Here is a 25,835-nt window from a genome sequence, read left to right on the forward strand (position 1 = left end):
ATTCCTGATTTATCCCATTAAGTTTACTTTCATGTGAGAATAAGAGCTAGAATATAACAAAAGAAATCATATCAAAAATGAAACCTTTCAATTGCCCAACCCTTTAGGTCATTCGTCCCCTCAACAAGTTGTACATTTTCAATGTTCCCTTATTATTATGGCATAATTACTTGTATCCACAACAAATAAATCAAGCAAATAAATCAAGCCCTTATACAGCACCTCACGTTTACGCTGAGCTGTGAGCTGTTGTTCCTTCTGTTCCTATCATCCCCTTTTGACCCCAGAGTCACAATTTAACCCCACTTCTGACTTCCCTCAATGCTCACGGTAAAATCCAATCAGATATAATTAACTTTATCCTATTAAAAGGTCCTATATTACTCTTATTAATCTTTGGAAACAATCTCTATATGGTTTAACCCAGGGGTCGGCAACCCGCGGCTCCGGAGCCGCATGCGGCTCTTTAGTCCTTATAGTGCGGCTCCGCGTGGTTTGGGAAAATAAATTAGAAGTATTTAGTTGAAGTGCATTTTATTTGTGTTTAGTTCTTTTTTTTAAACTTGTAGTTCTAAATTGGAAGATTATTGTGATTTTGAAATATAAAAATAAAATTATATTTTATTATCTTTTTTCATTGCGTCACACTTGCGGAAGCCGGTGTACCCGCCGAAACACTGTGCATTTATCGAGACTTTCAACCCCAGATAGGCCAATTATGGATCTTCGGATCCACATTATGTCAGCAGCTGTTCTCCACCGTGAACTATGTTAAAAACAAACACCGCTCACGCCTCACAGATGACAGCTTACAGTCCTGCGTAAAGATGAAAGCCCCGATTTGCAGACGCTGTGAGCAGAGGTTCGGGACCAGAAGTCTCATTGTAAAAATATCACGGCAGACCCAACGATGTTTGCATGAACACGCTTTTCAGCATCTCTTTATTGACCACTTTTCACACACGGTTGCTGTACGCATAAAGCTGGCTGTAGCTTTTCAGCTCAGAGCCCGACATATACCAACAACAGCACCGCCGCCTTAAAGTCTCAAGACTTTAAGGTGGCGAGGCATGATTGCGGGTGCCGCTCAGGTGCGTCCGACTCCCATTCAGCGGCACTGCAGACCACGCCCCGCCACACACATTAACAAGGTAAAATAGATATTTAGGCAGAATTTTGCAAATATCTATTTTTTTTTTTTTTTTTTTTTTTTTTAGCAGCATAGTGCTTTTTTTCCAATTACTTTTTAAAAGTCAGGTCAAGGCTCCAAAAGCCTTGACCTGAAAAGGGTGGCGGTTCACAGCAGTTTTTGTTTGCTACATGGATCATTTTAGTTCAGCTGGGTGTCTTTCCTTTTGTTATATTTCTTTAAGAGTTCAAAATGTGTTAATTACATAAATAAAGTGTTATTTTCTCTGTAGCACTTCATGGATTTCATAAGCAACACACCTTAATTTCTCTGTGGATTCTTTTAAAAAGCAGTTAAAAACTTTTCCGTTCAAACAAGCCTTTTGTTGATCTACGTATTTTATATTCTTTACATTATTTACATTTGATCTTTTACATTGTGTATAATGTATATTGATTGTATTGTTTATTTTAATATTTGTGTACAGCGCTTTGTGACTGCCTGTCTGTGAAAAGCGCTTAATAAATAAACTTTACTTACTTACTTTAGTTGTTCACACTAAAGTAAGCACAAAGGTAAAAAGCAATATATACAGTATATACAATATCTTCATTTTAGATTTCAAAAAGTATTTGCGGCTCCCAGTGTTTTCTTTTGCGTGGAAACCGGGTCCAAGTGGCTCTTTGGGTGTTAAAGGTTGCTGACCCCTGGTTTAAACCGTTTCCTCTGTAAAACTTACTCCTGGTTTCTAAGCACACAACTCAGCTCCTTTTAGAAATCATACAAACTATTACTAAGGCTAATCCTCCCATTACTCTTCATTACTTTATGGTCACATTTAACCTCTGTCTAACAAGCTTTTAATCTTCTAAACAAACAAATTTTCTGGAACTGTGCGAGTCTCTGTGCTTCTTTTGGGTCCCCCTTTCTTTGGTTGGTTCCTGGATTCCCGCCAACCCTTCTGTGGTTTCGCTGTGGTTCTTGAATCTTCTCCTGTAAGGGATAAAAAAATAAAATAAAAAAGAAAACACCTCCCCCGGCTATGCCTCAATAATCTAATGTATTCATCAATTGTTCTTTTAATTATTCAAAGTTGGTTCAACCTATCATGTTCTGGGCTCTATCCTTTATATGTATTCAATCTTCAATTTTATTTATTTGTGTAAGCGACACTTTTGACAACCTTTAACACACTTAAAGAGCCGCTTTCATCGTCTTCCCTCCAGGCGTTTCCTGTTGCTCGCTCTCTTCCCCCTTATCTCTGGAACATCTCGAGCACGCCTGTTACTTTTTCAGGCACACATGCAGTTACAAGCTCAACCACATTTTGCCCTATATAGGTGTCTCACTCTCCATATGTTTCCTGTCGACTTATTCAGGGCATGCTTATCTTTAACACCTTCTGCATCACTACTTGCTAAGCAAAGACAAAGCAAAATGTGTTTCACCTCTAGCTTAGAAATAAATCTACGTAATATCTGTGTCCGTAAGCGTGCACACATTAACCTTTTACTGCACTCTAAGTCACCTTTCACAATTCACATCTCTTCATGAGCACTTTTTCAGTATGTGTATGAAAGTGTGCATTATAACCGCTTATTCTACTAAAAGATCAAAGAGAAAACAAACATTTTCAATCAATTAAGTTTAAGCATAAAAGCAATTACTTATGCGCAAGTTTTGCCATAGCTAAATTATCAAACACCCAGAAAGTCATAAAATGATCATAAAGCCCCTTATTTCAAATTATCTTGTTGAAGAATGAAAGAGAATTGATTAGAGAGAGCAACCTGAAAATGCTTCACCACATCTTTGGGAATTTAAGGAAAAATAATCATATTATTTCTCATAATTGCTCTTGCTCTTGACGAAGGTGGTCGCACTTTTCTCCTCTCCTCCTCTCCCTTATCTTCCCTGCTTAGCCTCTTGTGTCCTTGTCTAGTCTCGTGTTTTTTCTATTACTTTCCCTGGAACACTCTCTCACAGTCTGTTCTCTAAAACCTAAAAGAGGAATTATGGATTTGATCAACTGGTCCCTGAATGCAATTGACACCCCTTTCTCAACGAGAAGTCTGGGCTTGGGTGAGCCTGAGTGCTGAAGATATCTACCTATTTGGAACCATGATAACAGGGTTCTTGCTGATCGGAGCTGGCTTGGCCCTGACTTATCGAAGAATTATGAAAGTGGAACCGGCTGTTCAAACCCCCACAAGGCTGCCCGCTGGGATTGAAACGATGGGACGAGGCGTGAGTTTCTCAAAATGGGCTCATTGAGTGCAGCATGGATAAGATCTTGGAGAACCGCATGGCTGCCGTGAATACTCAGAACAACACCTCTGAGTGCAAACTGGATTACATCTGGAGGGGCTCGCTCGGAATAACACCTTTGAGCGCAAATTGGATCACATCTTGGAGAAGCTCACTGCGGTCGTGAGGTCTCAGAAATCGGCTCTTTGAGCACAAGAATGACAACATCATGGAGCGTAAGTTTGATAACATTAAGGAGAAGCTCGCGGCTCTCCAACGGGAGATTGAGAGACCAGAGTTGGACTGTTAGAACAGCTTTGAAATTCTCATGAGTTGTTCGCACTAAAGTAAAAACCACCATCACTCCATGCGGATACCACTTCAGCGCCAGCTGCGGTCTCTAGGCTGGAGCTGAACAACAACACCCTGATTACAGACTGTGTTTAGACTGTTCTTCCCTTTCTATGCAAGGCCACCTGGGTTTGCTGGAAGACTGTTTACTTAGCCTGGCAGGGCGAAGGACACTGTCTCAGCTGAACTCTGGACATACACACACACACACAGACATATATACACATGCAGACATACACTCATCCCCCCTTTCCAAACGCCTTCAACGCTTATTCCCCTCCGATGCTGACGGTGGATCATGGAGACCAGCGCATAGACTGCAGGCCCGGATGTACTGTCTACATCGGCTGTCTCTCACCCTTTACCCGCCCCTGTTGCTTGTCATGTGTTTCTTTGGTGTATTAAGAGTTTTTCATGTGCGATGTGCAGAGGTGTTTTTTTGTTCTCAAACTGATCTCCTGTTGGAGCTCAGTCTGGGGAGTTATTTTTTTTCTCCTTATCTTTCCTCATGTGGTGCATTTTCCATTGTTATACCTCTCTGACCTGTCTTCCCCATATGATGTTTTTGTGTAATGTATGTACAGTCGGAGGGTAAGATGGCACCGCCATTGCGTGCAATAGGTCGGCAGCCATAACATGAAATTTCCCCTTGTGGGACTAATAAAGGTATATCAAATCAAAGAACACCTCAGCGATTCTCCTCTCAAGTATATTTGCTCCGGGCCTGCAAACCTGTGTTAAGCAATAAAATCAGTTTAATTATCATGTTAAATCTTTTGAACTCCTGGCTCCACCCAGAGCCTGCATCCTCGTAACTGCCTAGAAACAAACCTGTGTGTTAACCTTAACTTCACATTTCGAACTCAGTTCCTTCTGCACTTATGATCCAATCTGTGTTATAACAAACAAAACTTGAGACAGAACAGTTATCAGTCATGTGCTTCATACAAAATTTCCATATTTTTTAATTTTATGTTGATCCTCTTAATGTAATGGTACATTTTTATTTTAATTTATCAGAGCTAACCAAAATAGATTTGCTTTCCTTACTTTGCTCCTGTCTCCCTCCACTACCAGCTAGTATCACATACTATTACCGATCGTGCTTTTTTTAATAATTAACTTTTTTAAATGGAAAAAAACCTTGGTCCCTTGGACCAGTGTTTGTTATTCCATGACTCTATTCTTAATGTGAAAAGTCTACCAATCCCCTATATAACTCCTAAGTATTGCTTTGGTTCTGACTATTTTCCTCTGTAAAATTTAATTGAATTCTACAGTGGCCTACTTTGGTTAATGGTAACCTGAGTAATATCAAAAGTTTTCTCCCCTTTAGCATTTGGCATTTTCCCAACAATATAATGTAATACCATAATCTAAACCCAGTCAATAAAACAGAATTTTCTCAAAGCAAACATCAGCAACCCAAAATTAGCCACCCCAGGGTTAAGTTTGCAGCGCCACCCTCTCATGGGAAACAACACTCTTCCCCTCTCGTCTCTCTTCTCCTCCTGCTCATAGCAAAGCAAAACATAGCAAAGCAAAGCATTCATCCTTCTCTTGCCGGCGTGGTGAATTGTTTGTCAACATTTACTCATCCTAACCTTGGTCCAGTCTTTGTCTCAGCGTCAAGTCAGTCAAAACTTTAGTCCACATCATCAGTCCATCACTGTTCAGTCACACATTCACTCACAAGCATTCACACGAGATATTGCTGATAGTCGAGACTCCCGCGCAAATAATCAGACTCTCCACCCTCAGCAACATGAGCTCATTCATTTGTTTTATTTTGTTTTGTTTTTTGTTTTTAGAAAAAGAGGCCTTCTCCTTAGCCCATTGTAATCTGGAAAAGCTCACCTTATATTTGTTCTCCCGAAAATTTTTACAGCGTTGTTAATTCAATCTTTCAGGCCTGCTTAGAACAAAAATGAGAAAAAGAGAGCTGATTATTAGCTCATCAAAGCACAAAACATCATCACCATAAGTGTGACACCTGACAGGTTTTCTCTAAGTGCAGTGTTACAAAAATAATGTGCCCAGTTATAGACATGTCCATGATTAGTAAAACTTGCTCTATTGAAATAAGAAAACAACCCAAACCTAACTGCCAGAATTAACCCATCACTAAAACAACAACCCCAAAAATCTTAATCACAGAAAAGTTTTGCTTACTAATCTAACAATATGTTGTGGGAATTAGAACTTTGGGGCCACAAAGGTTTTGCCCTACTCCTGCTTAACTAATACTTAGATAGTCTGAAATCAGACTTAAAATCACTCCCTCTGTTCATTTTCCCCGCATCATATCTCAGTTGTTGGCCTCTTATTCCACAGCGTCCTAAGAGTCTGAGGTCAAATGACATAATTTCACCTGCTAAATACACAGAAAATCTTGTTAAAAGTTTGCACAACAGTAATATTCCCCATTAAACACTTTCTAAACACGTTATAACAATGTGTCATGACTAAATTATAAATTTCTTTTCTAAATCTGGACTACTGGACAGAACTGACCACTTTATTTAATTATCCTGTATTTTACCATTATATATTTTACCAAGCAATTCTTGTCACAGTCACAGACATGTTTCCTTTCAGCCTCAGTCACACAGCCAGACAGGAAACTTCTGTTCTTCTTCTTTTTTTTCTTCGCCACACATTCAGCTAATTTCCATACTCACTCATCTCAGAAGAAGTTGGCTTGACAAGAGAAATGCATATTTAAAACATTACCACATTACTGAATTATTTTTTTTTCTTTCTAGAGTAATCAGTTCATTTGGTCAATCGGCACAAGAGCACTTCTACTTCACTATTCTAAAACTACTTTAAGCTTTTAATCACTGGTTTATCCTTTTTCCTTTTCACAAAAGTCACCCTATTGTCATGGAACTTCCCTGAGTTATTCCCTTATCTTCAAGCTTTAAGTGCGTTAAATCTACACCATTTAGCATTTATGTCATGTATTCACATTCATAAATGTAAGCATGTCTTCATTGTGTGTGTGTTTTGTATTCATATTAATATTGAGTGTAAGCTGATCTTCATTGCCTTGATGTGTTTTTATAACACAACTCATGCATCTTTGCGCTGAGCTGTGGATTCAAACTGTCTCACTTCTGATTCTCTCCAAAAATAATTTCACACATACAATTTGTATATGTGTCTTTTCTATTCATTCATGTAATTGTTAGTTTATTTATTTCTTTATCTCTCTCTATTTTTTTTAATTTACCTTTCTGTTGTGATGCTCTGGACCGTTCTCAACGTTCACATGTTCAGTCTGAATTTTCAATCCAATTTCCCATATTCTGTCACTTAAACTCATCCAGCCTTCACCTCTCACTGGTCCTCGTCCCTGTTCTTACAGTGTCCTGTGTGGCCTCCCAGATCAACACAGGCCCAAATCAGCTGTTTCTTCTCTCCATTCCTTCTCTCTTGATCTTTTCAGTCTTTTCTTTGAGGTTAACTCCTAGCATGGCAAATATCACGTCCAGTGCTTCCACACAGTCTTGTCACTGGTCAAAGCGCATGTTCCGTCCACAATGGTATTCATACATGCTCCTGGACCCTTCAGTATTTTAGGTCAGTTGCACTGTCTTTTGCCTGCTGTTAATTCTTCAAGTACACGGTGCTGCTCTGTCTGTCTTCTGTCTTCATCAGGAGATTGACTGTCCTTTAAGCTTCTTCTCAGGATAAGGACAGAATGAGAGGTCAAGCTGTCAAATTTTAAGCCAAAGCCTGGCCTGTTTTCATCCCAATTCTGTTAATCTATCATATATATGTATATATATGCCGACTCAGAGAGAAGGGAGAGGCAGCAGCTTCCTGATAATCCAGGCTCTGCTTTTATTCAGGGACTCACAGCTGGGATGTTGAGGTTGGAGACAGTACATATTGGGACCTAGGTGTGTTGACAAAGTCTGTGGGGAGGAAGAAAAAGTTATGGTCTGAATTATGGAGAATAGAGTTATTTGAAAGTAATATGAATAAAAATATATAGCAGACAGATGTAGCAGACAACCAGGATTTAATGAAACTTTATATTTGTCAGTAAGATTAAAAAGTCATTTAAAAAAATATTGAAAGTATTGAAATATTATTATTATTATTATTAATAATAATAATAATAATAATAATAATAATGATAATAATGATAAAAGAAAATGTAAAAAATGTGGGACCTGATTCCAAGCCTTTTTGGCCATTTGTAACAGATTTGGGTTGAAAAGAAAACCACTCTGAATAGGTTATTTTTGTAAACCATGCAGTGCTTGGTTTGTTTTATAATTTGGAAGAAAAGGGCATTTTAATCCAAATTTAAACATTCAATTCATTTCTTTTGTGCTTTTCAAAAACATACAAGGATTACGGTATACTTAAAAAGTGTTTTTCTTTTTGTTTAATTTTAAAATATTTTTTCATAAAAATATATATTTACATAATATAAAATGAAAGACAAAATATTTTGCTAACAGATCAGTTGAAGACGTCATTGCTACAATGGTGGGCGTTACACTAGGCTGCCCTTTGTTGAGTTTACCTCTACTTCTAATAAGATACAGACTAATAGTAAATCTGCTGGACTTCCTTCTACAACGTGCCGCTAGATCAGAGACTTTCTCTCAGACCGTGTACAGAAAGTTAGCGTGGGACCTCATCTTTCCTCTGCCCTTAGCCTTAAAACCGACTCTCCACAAGGCTGTGTAGTAAGTTCCCTACTGTATACCCTGTACACACATGACTGTTTTTCTTCCCACTATACAACTGTGTGTGGTTCTCCAGCTGCACCACGGCACAAAAAAAGGCACTTCAGAGGTTCATGAATGTGTCCCGAAAAATCACTGGACAGCCTCTTCCTTCCCTGAATGACCTGCACAACACTGGCTGTCTCAAGAGGGCATGCAGCATCCTACGGGACTGTACACACTCAGGACACCGGGTGATTAAGCTGCTGCCATCTGGCAGGAGACACAGGCTGCTGAGGTTGCAGACAAACAGATTAAAGGACAGCTTTTACAAGAGGGCAATAGCCCTATTTTTTTTTTTGGGCAATAATAACAACAACAACAACAATAGTAATAATAATAATAATAATAATTATAATAATTATAACAATGTGCCATAAAAACACACACATTTCTTTTATTTAATAAGTCATTCATTTGCTTATACATTTGTTGCACCTTAAAAAAATCACCTTTAAGTTAAGTTACTGTGCTGTGTTGTGTTGTGTTGTGTTGTGTTGCGTTTTATTTGTCTTGTGTTGTGCACACTGCCAATGCTGGACAGTTTCCAATTTTGTTGCACTATTGTACTAGGTACGACTGTGCAATGGCAATAATGAGTTATCTTATCTTCTCTTATTCACTGTTCAGTTATCCTCCTGCTGTACATAAAAGGAAATACAAGAAAAAAAAATTAATTTTATGTGAAAAAAATAGTATGAAACATTACAGGTGTAGACATATGTGACTTTAGAATAACTGAATCAAAATTGTCTGTTTTTAAATACCAATAATTAAATTGTTAATTGTGTCTGTATCTGTGTGTAATTTGTCATTATGAACAACTAAAGAAATTGTGATATTTTCACCCAAATGCAAGATTCTCAAATAGATTTGAGAAACAGTTTAAAACATTTATATTCACGTGGGTGTTTCAAATCAACATCTGTTTCTTTGAAGAGGCCCCCAATACTTGGCATCCTGCCTTTGCTTCAAAAACAAAAACTACTGTTCAATCAATCAATCAATCAATCAATCAATCAATCAATCAATCAATCAATCAATCAATCAATCACTCAAACCTTTATTTGTCACATGCGATGTTTATACCTGCAGTGAATTTGGACCAACCATACATACATTGCAAAGACTTGACGTAGGAAGACAGGTTGGAGACAGGTAGTAATTTGGAAAAAAAAAACCCACAATGAAATGTACAATGGGCAAGAGGAGGAGGGAAAAAAAGAGACCTCTATTCATGCTGGGCTCCTTATGGGAGATCAGCATGAGAACAGAAAACAAACAAAAAAAATCTCCTCTACGCAGAGAACACACACTCACATCACATCACCATAAACCACATGACAAGCAACTGAGGTGGGCAGGGGGGGGAAGGTGAGCTGAAGTAGCCACGGCCATCCAGCCAAGCGCTATTAATCCAGCACTGGGACTTAGACCCACCATCTGACTTCGGCCTTGGAGATAAGCGTTTGAAGGTGTTTGGAACAATCTAAAGGGTGTCAATTGCAATCAGGGATCAGTTGATCAAATGTTAGTGTGTACATGTACCTGGCTGCTTTCACAGCCAAACATAAACACGCAGCTTGACTGAGGCGTCTTTTCATTAGAGAGCCGAAAAGGACAAACACCTGGAGTAAAGAGAAGGAGATGCATAAAGTGACATTTAGTGCAAAAGAGACTTTGGAGATGGTCATGTGGCCAGTGTCTCAGCGAGTTGCAGGACTCAGTTGAAGAAGGTGTGAGCTTTGATGAAGAGTCTGACAAAGATTGCTCGGTGCAGTATTCCACATCTGTGATTGTCTCTGTAACTCTGAAATTGGATAGGACTCTGAGAGTATCCTGGCCATTCTAACAGTGAGTGGACATCGAAGAATGGGCTAGTCTGGTCTCTATCTCATGCCGAGATGCTTGATTGGAGGGCCCATAAGATATAGCTCATCAGAAACGGATTTGATACAACAGAAGAGGTTCCAGAGGATCAGAGTGAATCTGGACTGGAACAGAGGAAAGCTGTCATTCTCACTCACAGGATATTTCCACACATTCTCCTTATGGATGATGTGAAGCAGTGGCGGAGCGAGGGGGTGGCTTACTGGGCTTAAGCCCGGGTTGTTTTTTCAGAAGCCCGGGGTCTTTTGGAGTGTAATTTTTTCGAAATTAGATGCCTGGCTGACAACTGTATAAAACAAAAAACTACACACAATATTCGAAGCACATAGTGCACACTGTGGGAATTTACGACTGTGCGTAAATCCCCCCTAATATTGGTATGATCCGAGCTCAGACACTGAGCGACTGAGCGAGGGGGCGGGGGGAGCTTGAAAATCCTCAACAAATTAAAAAAACGCAACAAATTAAAAATCCGCAACAAATTAAAAAAACGCAACAAATTAAAAATCCGCAACAAATTAAAAATTCGCAACAAATTAACGGAAAGGGATTGTCTGAAATACCGGAAGTGACACAACGAATAGCCTAATAGGGCTTTTGGAGAGTGATGTCACGAGAGGGGGCGTGGCCAGGATTTTTGGTTGAGGCGCCATGTTTCGGACGCTAGCGAAAGAGGAGTGAAAGTACACGGATAACACCAGCTATGGTTCGTACTTGCTGTGCGGTCGGTTGTAAAGTTAGATTGCACGACCGGCAAGGGAATAAGGTTGAAAATGGTTTATCTTTTCATTCTTTCCCCACCTGGAAGCAACATGAGGCAGCTCATGTATCGGATGTTACTAAAAGAAGGCGTCTAGCCTGGATAGCAGCTGTGAGACGAGCTGATATCCAGTTCTCTTCCATCTCCAAATATCTGTTGGTGTGCTCCAGACAGTTTCATTCCGGTAAGTTATAGATATGTTCATATCACTCTTTATCTGGTCTTTAAGTCTGACGTCACTAGCAGTGTCTGGGCTGAAACTCCGCTGCAGGTCCATAAATCACACGATCACTGTGGCATCACTGAGAGTTGAAAAACTATCTAAAGTCTTTCATCTGTAATAAAATGATCAGCGTTCTGCTCTACCATGTGTAACAATTGAGTTTATCATCCAGGCATCCATGAAAACGAAATTAGCAGGAAGTTAGCTCCCTAGATTCCATCTAAATACAATATAGCATGTCCTAACTGCGGGATTTTGGAAACAAATTCAAATGTACAGCTCTGCTGTCACTTCCAACATAAATGAAGACAGAAAACTAAACAGCAGTGACGTTTGTAGGGTTACTGAAGTTTGGCTAGCTGGTATATAACGATGTGCTACGTGACCGCTAGCGACACAGCTATGTTAGCATAATATAAACACTCTAACTTTTTTCCACTTGATAAAAGTTATCGTGAGGATTCTCGGTGGTCAGGAACAAATATAATCTCATGGCAGGATGCTGTAAACGGACCAAACTTCAGCCAGGAGAACAACTGAGATAATCCATCCACAAGGATGAATAGGATTAGTCATTCATATACTGCTGCATGGGCTGGGCTGTAGCTACATCGTAAGGTCTTAAAACCTGAGCTTTCAAATGATTAGTGGTGATAAAAGCCGAGGGAGGTCAACAGTGATCACTGACTGTTTTTAGGAGCTTTTTGAGATTAAATAGAAGAAAATACAAAACATTAAACATGTTAACAACATAAAACCCATATTAAAAGCAGACTACTTTAGGCCCGGAAGTAGGATTCGTCACGCCATCACTTAAAGACCAGATAGCCTATTAGTTTTCTTTTCAATGCACTCTGAGGTCATAGCAAATTAGAAAAAAAAAAACATCCTAATGAGTGATTTTGCAGAACTACATTCTATTTATAGAGTTTCTAATTATCTGGCATTATTGCAGCAAACCAGCCAATGAAATGGATGAAACATCGTGACTGGGTTCCAGCGTTACACAAGGGACCTGCTTCAAACATACCACCATGCCAATCAGATTACTTCTTCCATGTGAGGGTGAAGAGGCTTCTGGATAAGATAGTGAAGGTTTGCTGCTGTTTTGGTGAACAGTGTGGTAGTAAAACCAGGGAAAAATGAAACTTGCTCCTGTGAAATATTCTTAAGTCTTGTGCTGTATAAATAGCGGTAATTTTTCAGAAGATAAATTGAAGTAATTGATAGAAATTAAGTAGTGTTAGTAGTGGGTGATATCGTGTAAATGCTGTCATGATTTTGTGTAAACATTCTGTCTTTTATAAACTATAAATGACATGGATTCTACATTGTAACTGATGTGATGTTCTATAAAGTGATTTTAATAAAAAAAAAAAGAGGCAAAAATTAGTTTGTTTCTTTATTGAACTTTTGAACAGTGGTACTCAGTCAGTATATATTCAGTAAATGCAAATTATTTACATGGCAGTGCACTTCAGGCATAAATCTAGACCCCTATATAAAACATTATGGGTCATTCCCACAACCCACAGCTTTACTGTGCTCCAGCAAAGTATCCAATAGCAGTTACAACTCCTCCACAGTAGCAGCTGGGATTTTTCTTTTTTGAGGACGGCTCCTTTTACCTTTCAATACGGATGGTCTGTTTATGTTTTGATCAAGAGCCTTTTTTTGGGCAGCTGAAGAGGAGAAGTCTATCTTATGGCCAACCTCTGGCTGTATCTTGGTCACATAACCCAGCAAAACCCAGTATGCAGGTTCATCTCTAACAGTCCTTGTGCCACAGATCTACACTGTTGCTTCTACATTAAACAGAAGAGCAGTGACATGGATGCAGGTCTCCACGACTCAGGCCATACAGGTGCAGTGGGCGGCTTCAACCTTCCCTGTGATGCTCACAATGACCCATGGCTGCAATGCTGGTTCATTCAGTCTTTGAGAGTACAGTACCTGAAACATACAAAGTTAATTTAAAGACAAGGACTTTAATGAGACAAGGCCAACATAAATGTGTTTTACCTAATTTCAAATCCATTTATCATAAATGTAACAAAGTGTTTAGAAAGTTAGCACATACATGTAATTTTCCATTTTTTTATGTATCCATCTATAGAACGCTACATGTTATATTCCAAATCTGCCTGTTCTCTTTCAGAAACCTGCCTTCAGAAAATGAAACTAAAGTATGTAATGCAAGGATGCAATCACTTTCAAGATGGAGAAAGCATAAAGTTTGACTTTAGGTGACAATTATGGACACGTAATATGATAAGGAGATTCTGCAGGTCATTAATCAATGTATTATAGTAATAAATGTATTTTTTGTGACACAGGACACAAACATGGAAGCAAGATATGTAATTAGGATTATTTCTAATAAATATGAATAAATAATTGCAATTTCTTTAACCACTGAGAATAACTAAATCTTTCAGGACAATGTCACATCAATGCACTGAACTCACTATGGCTACGTTCACACTGCAGGTCTTAATGCTCAATTCCAATTTTTTTTATTTAAATCTGATTTTTTGTCTGCTTGTTCACACTACAAATAAAATGTGACAGCAAACGCACTCCTTTGTGAACCCTCAAAGTGGCCCGCATACGCAAAAGAAGACGTCACACACAACACGCTCTGTTTAGATCCAGACCAAACAGTATTGTTTGACTGATGGCCCTTAATATAAAGACTTGTTTCAGACTTTGCTTTAAGTTATTCTGTTATTTACATAATAATGTAAATAACCTAATAATTATCCTTATTGCCGTTTTAGAGAGGAGCGGTGCTTCAAAGGATAGTTGCAGATTTCTGTCAGAATCTGCAGATTATACAGTATAAATAAAATGTACACGTCTTCCCAACAGTTTCACTAACATCTGCACGGGATGGACACGAAGCGCTCATGTGTTCTCAATGTCTTCTCGGACGCTTTTCCAGCGCTGATAATTGGCATATGTTTTGTGTCAGTGACATAAAAGACGGATTTAATGCAACATGACCATCAAACAGCAGTCGCTTTCTAAAACATCAGATATGTATCGGATTCAGTACCACATACGAAAGTGACCCAGATCGGATTTGAAAATATCGGATTTGTGCTGTTTTTACACTGTCATATGATTGGATATGGGTCGCATACGGTCAAAAAAGTCCGATTTTATGCGCTTTCACCTGCAGTGTGAACGTAGCCAGAGCCTCCACATGTTCTCACTGTAATTTGTCCCTCATGAATGAATTTATGATTGCACTAATTTGAATGTTCGGGGGAAAATCAAACGCATTTTACTCACAGTACCCTACAAACGTCACTGCTGTTTAGTTTTCTGTCTTCATCTATAATCGTTGTGTCACTTCCAGTATTTCAGACAATCCCTTTCCGTCAAGGATTTTTAATTTGTTGCGGTTTTTTAATTTGTTGTGGATTTTTTAATTTGTTGTGGTTTTTTAATTTGTTGTGGATTTTTAATTTGTTGCGGTTTTTTAATTTGTTGTGGATTTTTAATTTGTTGCCGTTTTTTAATTTGTTGCGCTTTGCACTTCCCAGCCACCGTAGTCTTAGCTTACGTGTGTTTATTTCATATTTTCAGTTGTTACCCTCCATGGCTAAATAAATCAGTTTCAGTAACGTACTGATATACAACAATGGACATAAGGGGCTTCTTTCAAAGAAAAAACTAGTAGACGTTATTTTATATATTATGCTTTGTATGTTGTTCAGTATATTTCTATGCAAAACAAGAGGAATTTCAATACACAGCAGTTTATTCACAGTTTAAACCAGATATTTACATACACTTTATGGAAAACACAAGAACATTTTTTTACTGTACAGCATCAATTTAGAGTAAACTTGTTTTGTTTTGGATAAATAAATATTGAAATATCTTTTGAATTAGTTAAATGTCAGAATAAAGAGAGACAGAGCTGTCTATTTTTATCACTTACATCAAATTTAGGAGTACATAAGTTTATTGTTAATTAATAAGAAAACTCCAGACGATTCCATTCTGAGCTGAAGAAGCTTCTGATAGGTTAGTAGAGTCCATGTGAGTAAACTGGTGGCACACCTGTGGATGCATATAAGGCAAAACACAGAGCCTGTTTCTTTGACATGGGAAAATCAAGAGATGTCAACCAAAACACCAGGAAAAGAATTGTGGAGCTCCATAAGTGTGGCTCAATTTTGAATACAATTTGGTGCCATTTGCAATTAAGAAATACAGATAGTTTCTCTCTTTACTCTTAAAGTTAACAAATATGTTTTTTATATTTATCAGTCTAAAAAAATAAACATTTAGTCTGATTTGATGTTACAATTAAAAAAGTGTTCGTGTTTTTATCTGAAGAGTATGTAAATATGTGGTTTCCACTGTATATTTGATGATGTTGGTGTTTGGCTTGATTGTCAGCACAAAGAGGGAGAGAGAGGAACAGAGAGGGAGAGAGAGGAACAGAGAGAGAGAGAGGAACAGAGAGGGAGAGAGAGGAGCAGAGAGGGAGAGAGAGGAACAGAGAGAGAGAGAGGAACAGAGAGGGAGAGAGAGGAGCAGAGAGGGAGAGAGAGGAACAGAGAGAGAGAGAGGAACAGAGAGGGAGAGGAACAGAGAGAGAGAGGAACAGAGAGGGAGAGAGAGGAGCAGAGAGGGAGAGAGAGGAGCAGAGAGGGAGAGAGGAACAGAGAGAGAGAGAGGAACAGAGAGGGAGAGAGAGGAACAGAGAGAGAGAGAGGAACAGAGAGGGAGAGAGAGGAACAGAGAGAGAGAGGAACAGAGAGGGAGAGAGAGGAACAGAGAGAGAGAGGAACAGAGAGAGAGAGGAACAGAGAGAGAGAGAGGAACAGAGAGAGAGAGAGAGGAACAGAGAGGGAGAGAGGAACAGAGAGAGAGAGAGGAACAGAGAGGGAGAGAGAGGAGCAGAGAGGGAGAGAGAGATGGAGAATGAGGACAGAACAGAGATGGAACAAGAGCAGGTGAGACACACACGTTAGTTAAATGGTTGTTTACCAAAAGTATCACCGTATCATAGGTACTCATGTATCTCGTAGCTAGTGTTTCTTTTTAGGTTTGTTATTTTTCAAATTCTATATTTATTAAGTTATGCAGGCTTGTTTGCACAACAAGGCTAAATAATTATATAAACTTTTCTAAATAGTGGACTTTGGTAGAATTAAAAAATAAGTGTAGTGCAGGTCTATGATGATTTTTAGTGCTACTATCATCTAGTTCTGATTCTGGTTCTGTCTTGGTTAAGTCCTACCCATATGGAAAAGATATATATAAATCTTATAAAGTTTGTATCTGTCTTGTGTGTAACTTGTGTGAAAAGCATACAAGAGTGAAAACAGATATAAGATCCCTAGAAAAATTATATAAATGAAACTTGTATGTTTTGGATACTTACTAAAACAATATATGAAAGTAATGAGAAAGTGGCCACTTTCATGAGTAAATCATAGAAGTTTTTACTATTTCTTTTCCATATGGGTAAGTAGTCCTGATTTTGAACTGTTGTAGTCCTGTTTTAATTCTGGATCAGTTCTGGGTCTGGTTGAATTGGGGTTTAGTCCTCGTGTCTTGATACAGCCGTGATCTTGTTCTGCCTTGCTGCTTAATTAAAAAAAAACTAGTTTAAGGTGATATTTATTTTTTCCTATATGAAGTCATTCTTTTTTGAACAAAACTCAAAACAGAGCCTAATAATCTTTCAGTCATTTCTACCCCCAAATGTATAGAGGAGGCAGACATAGCAAATGTCTGCCTCCGCCTCTGATGTGAAGAGATCACCAGTGAAGGTGTCAGTGGAGCAGATCACTTCAGGATAATTACATATCTAATGTTGTTTCCTGTCAGTGGACCTGCTGTAGTTTTATGTCTTGATGCCTGGTCAATCATCCAGTTAAGGGAATCCCAAAGAGTTGCTTCTGTTCACCTGAATGTAACGTTTTCAGTAGGGGAAATATTACGTCACTCATCCAAACTGACCCCAAAACGTTGATTCTGTTCAGGTGAACATTTTTGGACTGCAGTTTTAAGTTTTGGATAAAAAAAAAAAAAAAAATCAATATTACTTTTTGAGTTATAGTAAAAAAAAAAAAAAAAGTCAGTGGCGAGTGACCTAGCTAAGATTCTGTGGGACTTCCAGATAGAGACAGACAAAATGACTAACCAACCGGACATAGTGGTGGCAGACAAACTGAAGAAGAAGAAGAAGATGGCCGTAGTGATAGACATAGCGATACTGAATGACAGCAACATCAGGAAGAAGGAACCCGAGAAGCTTGAGAAATACCAAGGACTCTTAGAAGAGCTGGAGAAGAGAGAAATACCAAGGGCTCAGAGAAGAGCTCACAAAGATGTGGAGGGTGATGGTAACTGTGGTCCCAGTAAAGTGCACAATATTTATTATATAACACTGTCAAATTCTAGATGGGGGTCCCCAAGCTAAAATCCACTACCTCCATCATCCAATCTGGGGTCATTTTAAATTAATCAACAAAAACATTTTCTTTCATTTCTATTTAACATTTAATTAACCTTTCATATTTTTCTCTTGTAACTACTGACCAGTTATTCATATGCCCATTGAATGGTGGGAATCTGCTGAACAAAAAAGTGCAATCCAGTTCAAGTACTAATATTAAACAGAAAACAATTTAACAATGATTTACGCAATAATCTAAACCATATTTACTGCACATAAAACGAATATTAAGGTACCTGTATGGGCTCAAAATGTGGTCATAAATATTTTGTACTCAAAATACCAAACATATTTCCAGGATGAGCTCTAGAAATTTTCTCTAGGCTCCTTTTGTTTGTGTTTCTTTTGTCTGTTTATTTATTAATTTATATTACTGTTATTTCAGTTATTACAGTATATGTGTTGAATGACCATGTCTAAGCTGACAGGCAGGAAAAAAGAAATTTAAAAAGCATGCTGTATCACAAACTGTTGCATCCATAAGAAGAAATGCACAAAGAAATCAACAAAAAAACAAAACAACACCTGCAGCAGAAAAATATGGAGAAGCCCAGCCACACAAATCAACAAGCTTCTTTTGGTGTGTGTGAGAGAAAGTGAGCGAGTGCCATTGTATGTGTCCTCAGACAACTTTGTTTACTAATTATCAGATTTGTTGTGAAAATATAGAAACCAAGAAAATGTTAAGCAAAAATGTTTATCCCTGATTGTATTTGATAGTTTTTGTATCTTCTCTGTTCACTGTAAAATTACAGACATATATTGTATTAAAAATACAATTAATATATGTGACGTTGGACCCTGTACACATGTACAAAACACGGACGTGGTGACAGCACTTCTTTATTTACACATTTGGTTTTACTGTGTTTTTTTTCACTGGGACACAGACACACCCGCTCCGCTGTCACGTCTGCTCTCTCCCCCTCCGACTGTCACTGTGAACATATAAAGAGTCACAATCACATTCGCATCCCAGCACATCTGTTCCCCCTGCCCCTGCACCGCCCCGGGAGCTCACTGCGTCACCCCTCCTCTGCAGCCGGCCAGAGACCACACCCACGCCACAATATATAATTCAATTTTACAGATATTACATTTTTTTTCCATGAAGTTTATGTCCCACTGAAAATATAAAAATGTTTTTCTAGAAAGAAAATGCTAAGGATTCCAAATTATAGAGTTGTCATAGCTGTAGTGTTTCATCATGTTTGCTAGCTTTCAAATACTTTGTTTATTGTCACCATCAACTTTGATCTTCACACTGGGAGGCTTTGCAGGGACCAATAGTAATAAAATTATTATAATTATTTCGAGTATTAATATTATTTATGAAGTAATTGATAAATTATTGTTAACTTAAAAATAAAATGAAAAAAATGATTAGTGTTGATTTTAACATCCACGTAGATACTAAAGCGACAGCCTCAACATGGCATTTAACCTGTTAATAATAAACTCTGCTGGCTTCTCTCACAATGAAAAGAATCCACCTAACACTTTAACCACAGGCCGTTTCTCAGTAGGTGTACTTCTGTCTACTTGTGACGTCGGTCACCTGCACTGTTCCAATGATTGTAAATTAAAGTATGCTCAGAATGCCCGCATGTATTATTGTTCCACCTGTTAAATAAAGCAAGCATTGGTCGTGACTTGTGTGTGTGCTTGGTTCAGCCAAGCATATCAGAATGCCTTTTGTTCAAAACTCATTTTTTGGATATGTCTGAGCCTGACGTCAGAAACCCCCTCTAGGCTTCGTCTCTCAGTGGAAGTGAAACATCAGATATAATTCATCTAGATGATTTCCAACTTGTTTTTTATTTTTGTGTTTTATTTGTTACTGAGCAAATCTTTTTGCCTGAGACTGAAGTTAAGTGTTATAACTGGACCATTTTATTTAACTATTGTGTCTCACTGAAGGGCTGTCAGTATATTTGGAAAATAATCTAATATTTTAATCCAGTAGGAAAGCACGAGCATTTTCACTGAGAACAGAAATATCTATTCAATGCAATTTTAATTATCCAGCACCAAATCAAAACAACAGTCACCTCAAGGCACTTTAAATTTTAAGGTAGACCCTACAATCAAACATAAAGAAAAAATAATACATACAGAGAAATATGTATTATTTCAAGGGTCCTACAGGCTGAATGACAACTTGAGATAGAGAGTCCACTATTGTGCGTTAATGTGAGACTCCTAGTAGTAGCTGCTGCAGAATAAACACTACACAAGAGAATGACACTTTATTTTTGAGCTTCGTGTAAGTTTGCATGTTCTAACTTGTCTTAGCAGATGTTAGTTAAACGTCTAAGCTCTGGAATGAAGCACAACCACATTGTGGGTGAAGCAACAGCATCTATAAGAGACAGTCGAATGAAACTCCACCCTGTTGTTGTTCCACAGTCCAGAGAGACGCACAGACAATCAGACTGAGTTCAGAGCAAACTAGCAGCTTCCTCTGAGTGATTCCAGCTACAGGAGAGAAAAATGGAAAACTCCAACACTGCTGCTTCAAGCTGCTGACGCTCCACACACTGAATGTGAGTTTGAGCAAAAACACGACTCAAAGGAAGTTTCAGTGAAGGTCGTAGAGGAGGGAGGGGAGCCAGGACTGACTGTACTGCCTGTCTGCTGTTTTCAGCTTCACTCACAGACTCAATGGCTTCCAGATCAGAGGAGGATCTCTGCTGTCAGGTATGTCGGGAGGTCTATCATCAGGGTTCTAGACTGACTTTCTGCCATGGTTGCACTGGCGCGCCTAAGTTTTCTCTTAGGTGCACTAGCACAAAAGTTAGGTGCACCCAAATTTGTCAACTGCATCACTTAACACCACAGCATTACATGTTCACTATTTAAAACAAATGCTGTCCATACAGACAATATTGATTTGTAAATGATTAACTATCAATCTTGTCAGAACAAAGTTCTTTATTTGGAGCACATTTCTACAAGAAAGACAAGCTACCGTATTTTTTGGATCATAAGGCACACCGGATTCTAAGGCACATTAAGCAAAACCAGTCAGATAAATCAAACTTTACTTAACTCATTCTTCTTGCTTCCTCCACTTCCGTACCGTTGATTCATTAATGTTGAATTCTCTCGCAGCTGCTCTATTTCCATGTTCTATTGTGTGATTGATAGAGTTTGAAATCCGCTTTGTAAGCATGTCTCTTAAAAGGTGCCATTTTTAGGTCCTTATACACACACAACACGGTAATATCACTAAAACATTTTGACTAATTTTTGAGCGCCGTTTACCATGTGAAATCAGTTCGCAGTCAGTATCAACAACCAGAATTCATACATAAGGCACACTTTTTAAAGAAATTAAAGGATTTTAACTGCGCGTTGTATTCCGAAAAATACGGTACTGAAAAAGTTCTTGTGCTTAAAGTTTCACTGAGCTTAAACTTAAAATATCTCAAGATATATAATATAAAAAGAAAGTAAAAATTGAAAGTGCCTCAAAGGCTTCAAACTGACCATTTTAATATCTGAACATCTTACCCAGTGTTGCCAACTCCTCAGTAAGGAAAATCGCTATTGGTTCTCCTAAAAGTCGCTAGAAGTCGCTAAATGACGTCATCACCTAATTTGCATAATTGTTCATGCTAATATAATTGTAACCTATGTTGTTGGAGAGAAAATAACATCGTGGAAGAGACATAAAGTGAGTAAAAACGTCCTAAATGCATTTAGAGTTTATTTAGAACTACAAATTAAATTTCTTTTAGTAATTATTGTTTTTTTAATGTCACAATTCAACCCTGCTCCTTTACCGGGCTTGGACCGGCAAAAGTGACCGAAATAGGCACTCTGGTGGAGTTACTTTGTGTGTGTGTGTTTATAAGTAGTTTTAAACCTTGTGATCCACAAAACAGCATAAGAGTAAAAGAGTAAAAGAAGAACTGACTGTGTTGCAGCACCCGCTGCTTGTTGAGAGTAAAAGCGATACGTGCTTTCACGTCTTTTTTTAGCGACTTTTTTAAGAAAAAAAGTCGCTAGGGGGTCTGAAAACTCGCTAAATATAGCGACAAAGTCGCTAAGTTGGCAACACTGATCTTACCTTGGACATGGGCATCTGAGAGGTTCCGCCCTTGACTATCTCTGTTTGGTTTTAGACCACGATATGGATATGGGCACACAGAGACTTTCAGAGTTGCAGAGACATTTGTATTTTTTACTCGAACGGCTGGCCACCAGTCTTTGTGTGCCCAACAGCAGACACACATTATGCCCATATCGACGTAGGATTTTGTGGGCAGAACATTGGCACATTGGCGGAATGTGTTGTTGTCGTCGTGTGCTATTGGATTATTGTGGGAATTCCCTACATCGTAGTGATGGGAATTCCGGCTCTTGTTAAAGAACCGGCTCTTTCGGCTCTAAAAAGCACGTGCAAACTCCAAAAAGCACGTACAAACTCCAAAGCATGTACAAACTCCGAAGCACGTACAAACTCCAAAACACATTGCTAGCATTAACTGAACTTCAAAACAGAGCTACCTAGATCACTTAAGTTACACAGTTGAAAGCATATGTATATTGTTTGTGTATTTATACACAAGCACGCATATATATTCAAATCATTTAAAAAAAATGTTCATTTACCTGTTACTACCTCACACCAAATCCGGTCTTTGATACTTCCTGTCTTGTGTAGCCACTAGGTAACAAAAGCTCAACACTGCCCATAGCATCCTGGAGCACTTCCGTAGGTTTCACGTGCTTTGGAATTTGTACGTGATTCGGAATTTGTACGTGCTTTGGAGTTTGTACGTGCTTTTTCTGTAGGGGCCACCGTAAATATACTTTTATTTATTCACTCCACATAAAATATAATAAATAAATCATATAACACAAAAACCAACTAGTCACAGTTCAACTTTTAACTATTTCAATTTTCGGCTTTTTCCTTTTAAACAAGTGAAACAACACAAAACACTGCAAATCACAATACAATTAAATATAAATTAAAATATGAAAACAAAAAGAAGATGCACATTTTCTGTCATACAGGCCTGTATGAATAAACTTACTGAATCCTTTACCATCTGCAACTGAAAATAGTTGTGGATGATTACTATATCTTTCTAATGTGACGTTGTTGTCCCTATCTCTCTTTCTCTCTCTTTTCCTCCGGCTAGTGATGTGCGAATCATGAACGAATTGTTCAATACTTGAGAATCACTTCACTTACTCGTGAATCATGATTCACAAGCCCAACTGGCTCACTGACTCATTCCTGTTGCTGTTAGCAAACTAATTTCATTAGTAGAAATATATCTAGCTTATAATTAAAATTGACAGCCAGTTTCTTAACAAAAACATTTCTCCTCTGAACTGGAAGAAAAAACCCTGAGTAGACACGTCAAGACAATAGCTTCTCAGTTCAAAGTAGCTTCGCTCTGCTAACATGCTAACAGCACATTTCAGCTACTCACCCCCTCCCTTCCTGTGTTGAATCGTAGGGGTAAGCAAATCACTCCCTCACTCACCCCCTCCTTTCCTCTGCTGAATCGTAAAATGAACGAATCACTCACACACTCACTCACCCCCTTCCTTGCTGTGCTGAATCGTAGCATGAACGAATCACTCAGGACTCACTCACCCCTTCCCTCCTGTGCTGAATCGTAGCGTAAACAAATCACTCACTCACTCACCCCGTCCCTCCTGGCTCACAGCTTCTTCTTCTTCTTGGTTGGCAACCAATGTTAAGGTGCATTACCGCTCCCTGGCTCACAGCTCAGTGGACATTTAGATGAGAAAATATATATTTGACACATTTGAGGATTAACTAATAAAATAAAATAAAAATAAATAAAATAAATGCTCTTGCCATTGTAATTATTGTCTGAAGGCCAAGAAACAAAAACAAACAAACAAACAAAAAACACACATATATATTAGGGGTGCAACAATACTCGTATCGGTATTGAACTGTTCGATACAGGGCTTACGGTTCAGTACGCATATGTATCGAACAATACAAATTTTTTTATTCATTTTATCAACTTTTCTTCTGACGATGCTGTCTGTGTTGAGAGCTCAGTGGATCTGCATTCGACTACCCCGCCTAGGCTGCACTGTCGAGCGCAGACCCACTGAGCGCAGCACAAGCTAGCAGCAAGACAGAAGTTAAGCTCGTTGCAACATGGCAACTGCCTCAACGCTACCCGAAATTGAACCTCCCCCACCCTCATTCAGATCTGGCATTTGGAACTATTTTGGTCTTCATGTGAAGCATGACCCTGATGGTAAGCGCGTCATGGACAAAAGTAAAACAGTATGGCGGATGTGCCACGCAATGCTCAATTACATTGGTGGAAACTAGTGCGTTAGCGCAGTTAGCTCATTAATGTGTTGACGCCCCATGCACGGGGCGATCCGCAGTAACTCGTTAACGGAGATCTGCGGCATTATGGCGTTAATGTCATTTTAACGAGATTAACGCTGACAGCACTAGTGGGAACACTGCACATTTACGCCGACATCATCCTAGTGCAAAGACAAGTGGAAGCAGACAAAAACAACAAGCACGCATGCTAAAAAACTTTACCTGAGTCATTTAGACAGCCGTTAGCACATGATTCTCCTCATGGGGACCTGATATGTTTAATATGCTGCTGAGAATATAGCCCAGAAGAAGCTTATAGTATAGCTTTTATTTTGGAAAGAGCCATTTCTCTGTAATAAACTCTCTTTTCCAAAGATGAGTGATTTCCCGATCAGATAGATTTATTTTTTTTAATTATTTTGTTGTTTCAGCAACGTTACATTTAAAAAATTTACTTTTGAGTTAAAATATATATTTAAAATTTTAATAAATGACTAATTAAAAAGGCATAAACATTTTTTTGTATCGAAAAAATATCGAACCGTGACACCAAAGTATCGAACCGAACCGAACTGTGAATTTTGTGTATCGTTGCACCCCTAATCTATCTATCTATCTATCTGTCTATCGATAGATAGATTATAGAGGTGATTTATATATATATATATATATATATATATATATATATGTATGTATCACCTCTATCGGCTGTTGAGAAAAAAAAGACGAAACAAGCAAAAAACAGAGCAATATAATAAACAACATCATCGCGATAATCTATATATATAATCTAGATATAACATATATAGATATAGATATAATATATATAGATCATCAGTATATAATAGTTAAAACTAAATATTGAAAATTATTGTTCAGCACATAAGATCGACAGCAGAGATGGGCAGTAACGCGTTACTTGTAACGCGTTACTGTAATCTGATTACTTTTTTCAAGTAACGAGTAATGTAAGGGATTACTATTGCAAAACGGTAATTAGATTACCGTTACTTTCACGTAGGAACGCTGCGTTACTGCGTTACTAAAACCGTGATTTTTTTGCGAGAACGTCTCATGACAGTGACGTGGCGAGTGCGACGTTCGTGACAACAGCTGTCTGCAGATCATAATATATCGAGTGCGGGACAGAGTGTAGCATGCAGCGTTTAAAGCGTGGAAGTACTGACCTTATTTTGAGTTTGATTCCATAAAAGTGACAAAAACATTAGTGTCCGTTGTGCGTGGGAAGAAAACTACTTTTACAGCGAAAAAACCCTAAACTTCCAAGCAAGCACCGAGTGTACTACGACGTAATGTGAAATTCACAGAGAAACTCATGGATTCTTCCACTGACCGCTGCAGCACACCTGCACCAGGGTAAACCTCCTCCGCCTACCCCAGTCCTGCTTTACAGGTGAAAATAGAGCAACAGGACCGCTAGTCTTTGATTTTATTTATTTTCTGCTGTGTTTTACTTGCATCTATTTGAAAGAGTGAGTGTAAACACAAAAAAATATTTTATTTTATATGCTGGAATGTGCAGAAAATAGGTTTAAATGTTAAACAAATTTCTTCCAGTCAGAGAATGTTGCATATAATTTAATTTTTGCTTGATGCATAAAGTTAAAAGATTAAAACTAATAAAACAAGTTTT

General features: G+C 38.3%; 1 protein-coding gene across 4 annotated transcripts in view; it reads left to right on the top strand.

Annotated features, from left to right (window-relative positions):
• Positions 1-25,835, top strand: part of LOC116320990 (nuclear factor 7, brain-like) — a 1,074,516-nt gene that overhangs the window by 47,418 nt on the left and 1,001,263 nt on the right. For 2 of the 4 annotated variants that reach the window (XR_005611860.1, XM_039608800.1), the window contains exons 1-2: positions 20,244-20,381; positions 20,483-20,535. The exons of 1 other annotated variant lie outside the window; for it this stretch is intronic. Coding sequence is in view for 1 of the 3 variants with exons in the window: in XM_039608800.1 (XP_039464734.1) it covers positions 20,500-20,535 (36 nt within the window). In the remaining 2 variants the exon portion in view is untranslated. Of the gene's footprint in view, positions 1-20,243; positions 20,382-20,482; positions 20,536-25,835 lie in introns of those variants that run through there. One more of the 4 variants, XM_039608799.1, reaches the window with a different exon arrangement.

Source organism: Oreochromis aureus, linkage group 3 (genome assembly GCF_013358895.1).
Source record: "Oreochromis aureus strain Israel breed Guangdong linkage group 3, ZZ_aureus, whole genome shotgun sequence".
Taxonomy (NCBI): Eukaryota; Metazoa; Chordata; class Actinopteri; order Cichliformes; family Cichlidae; genus Oreochromis; species Oreochromis aureus.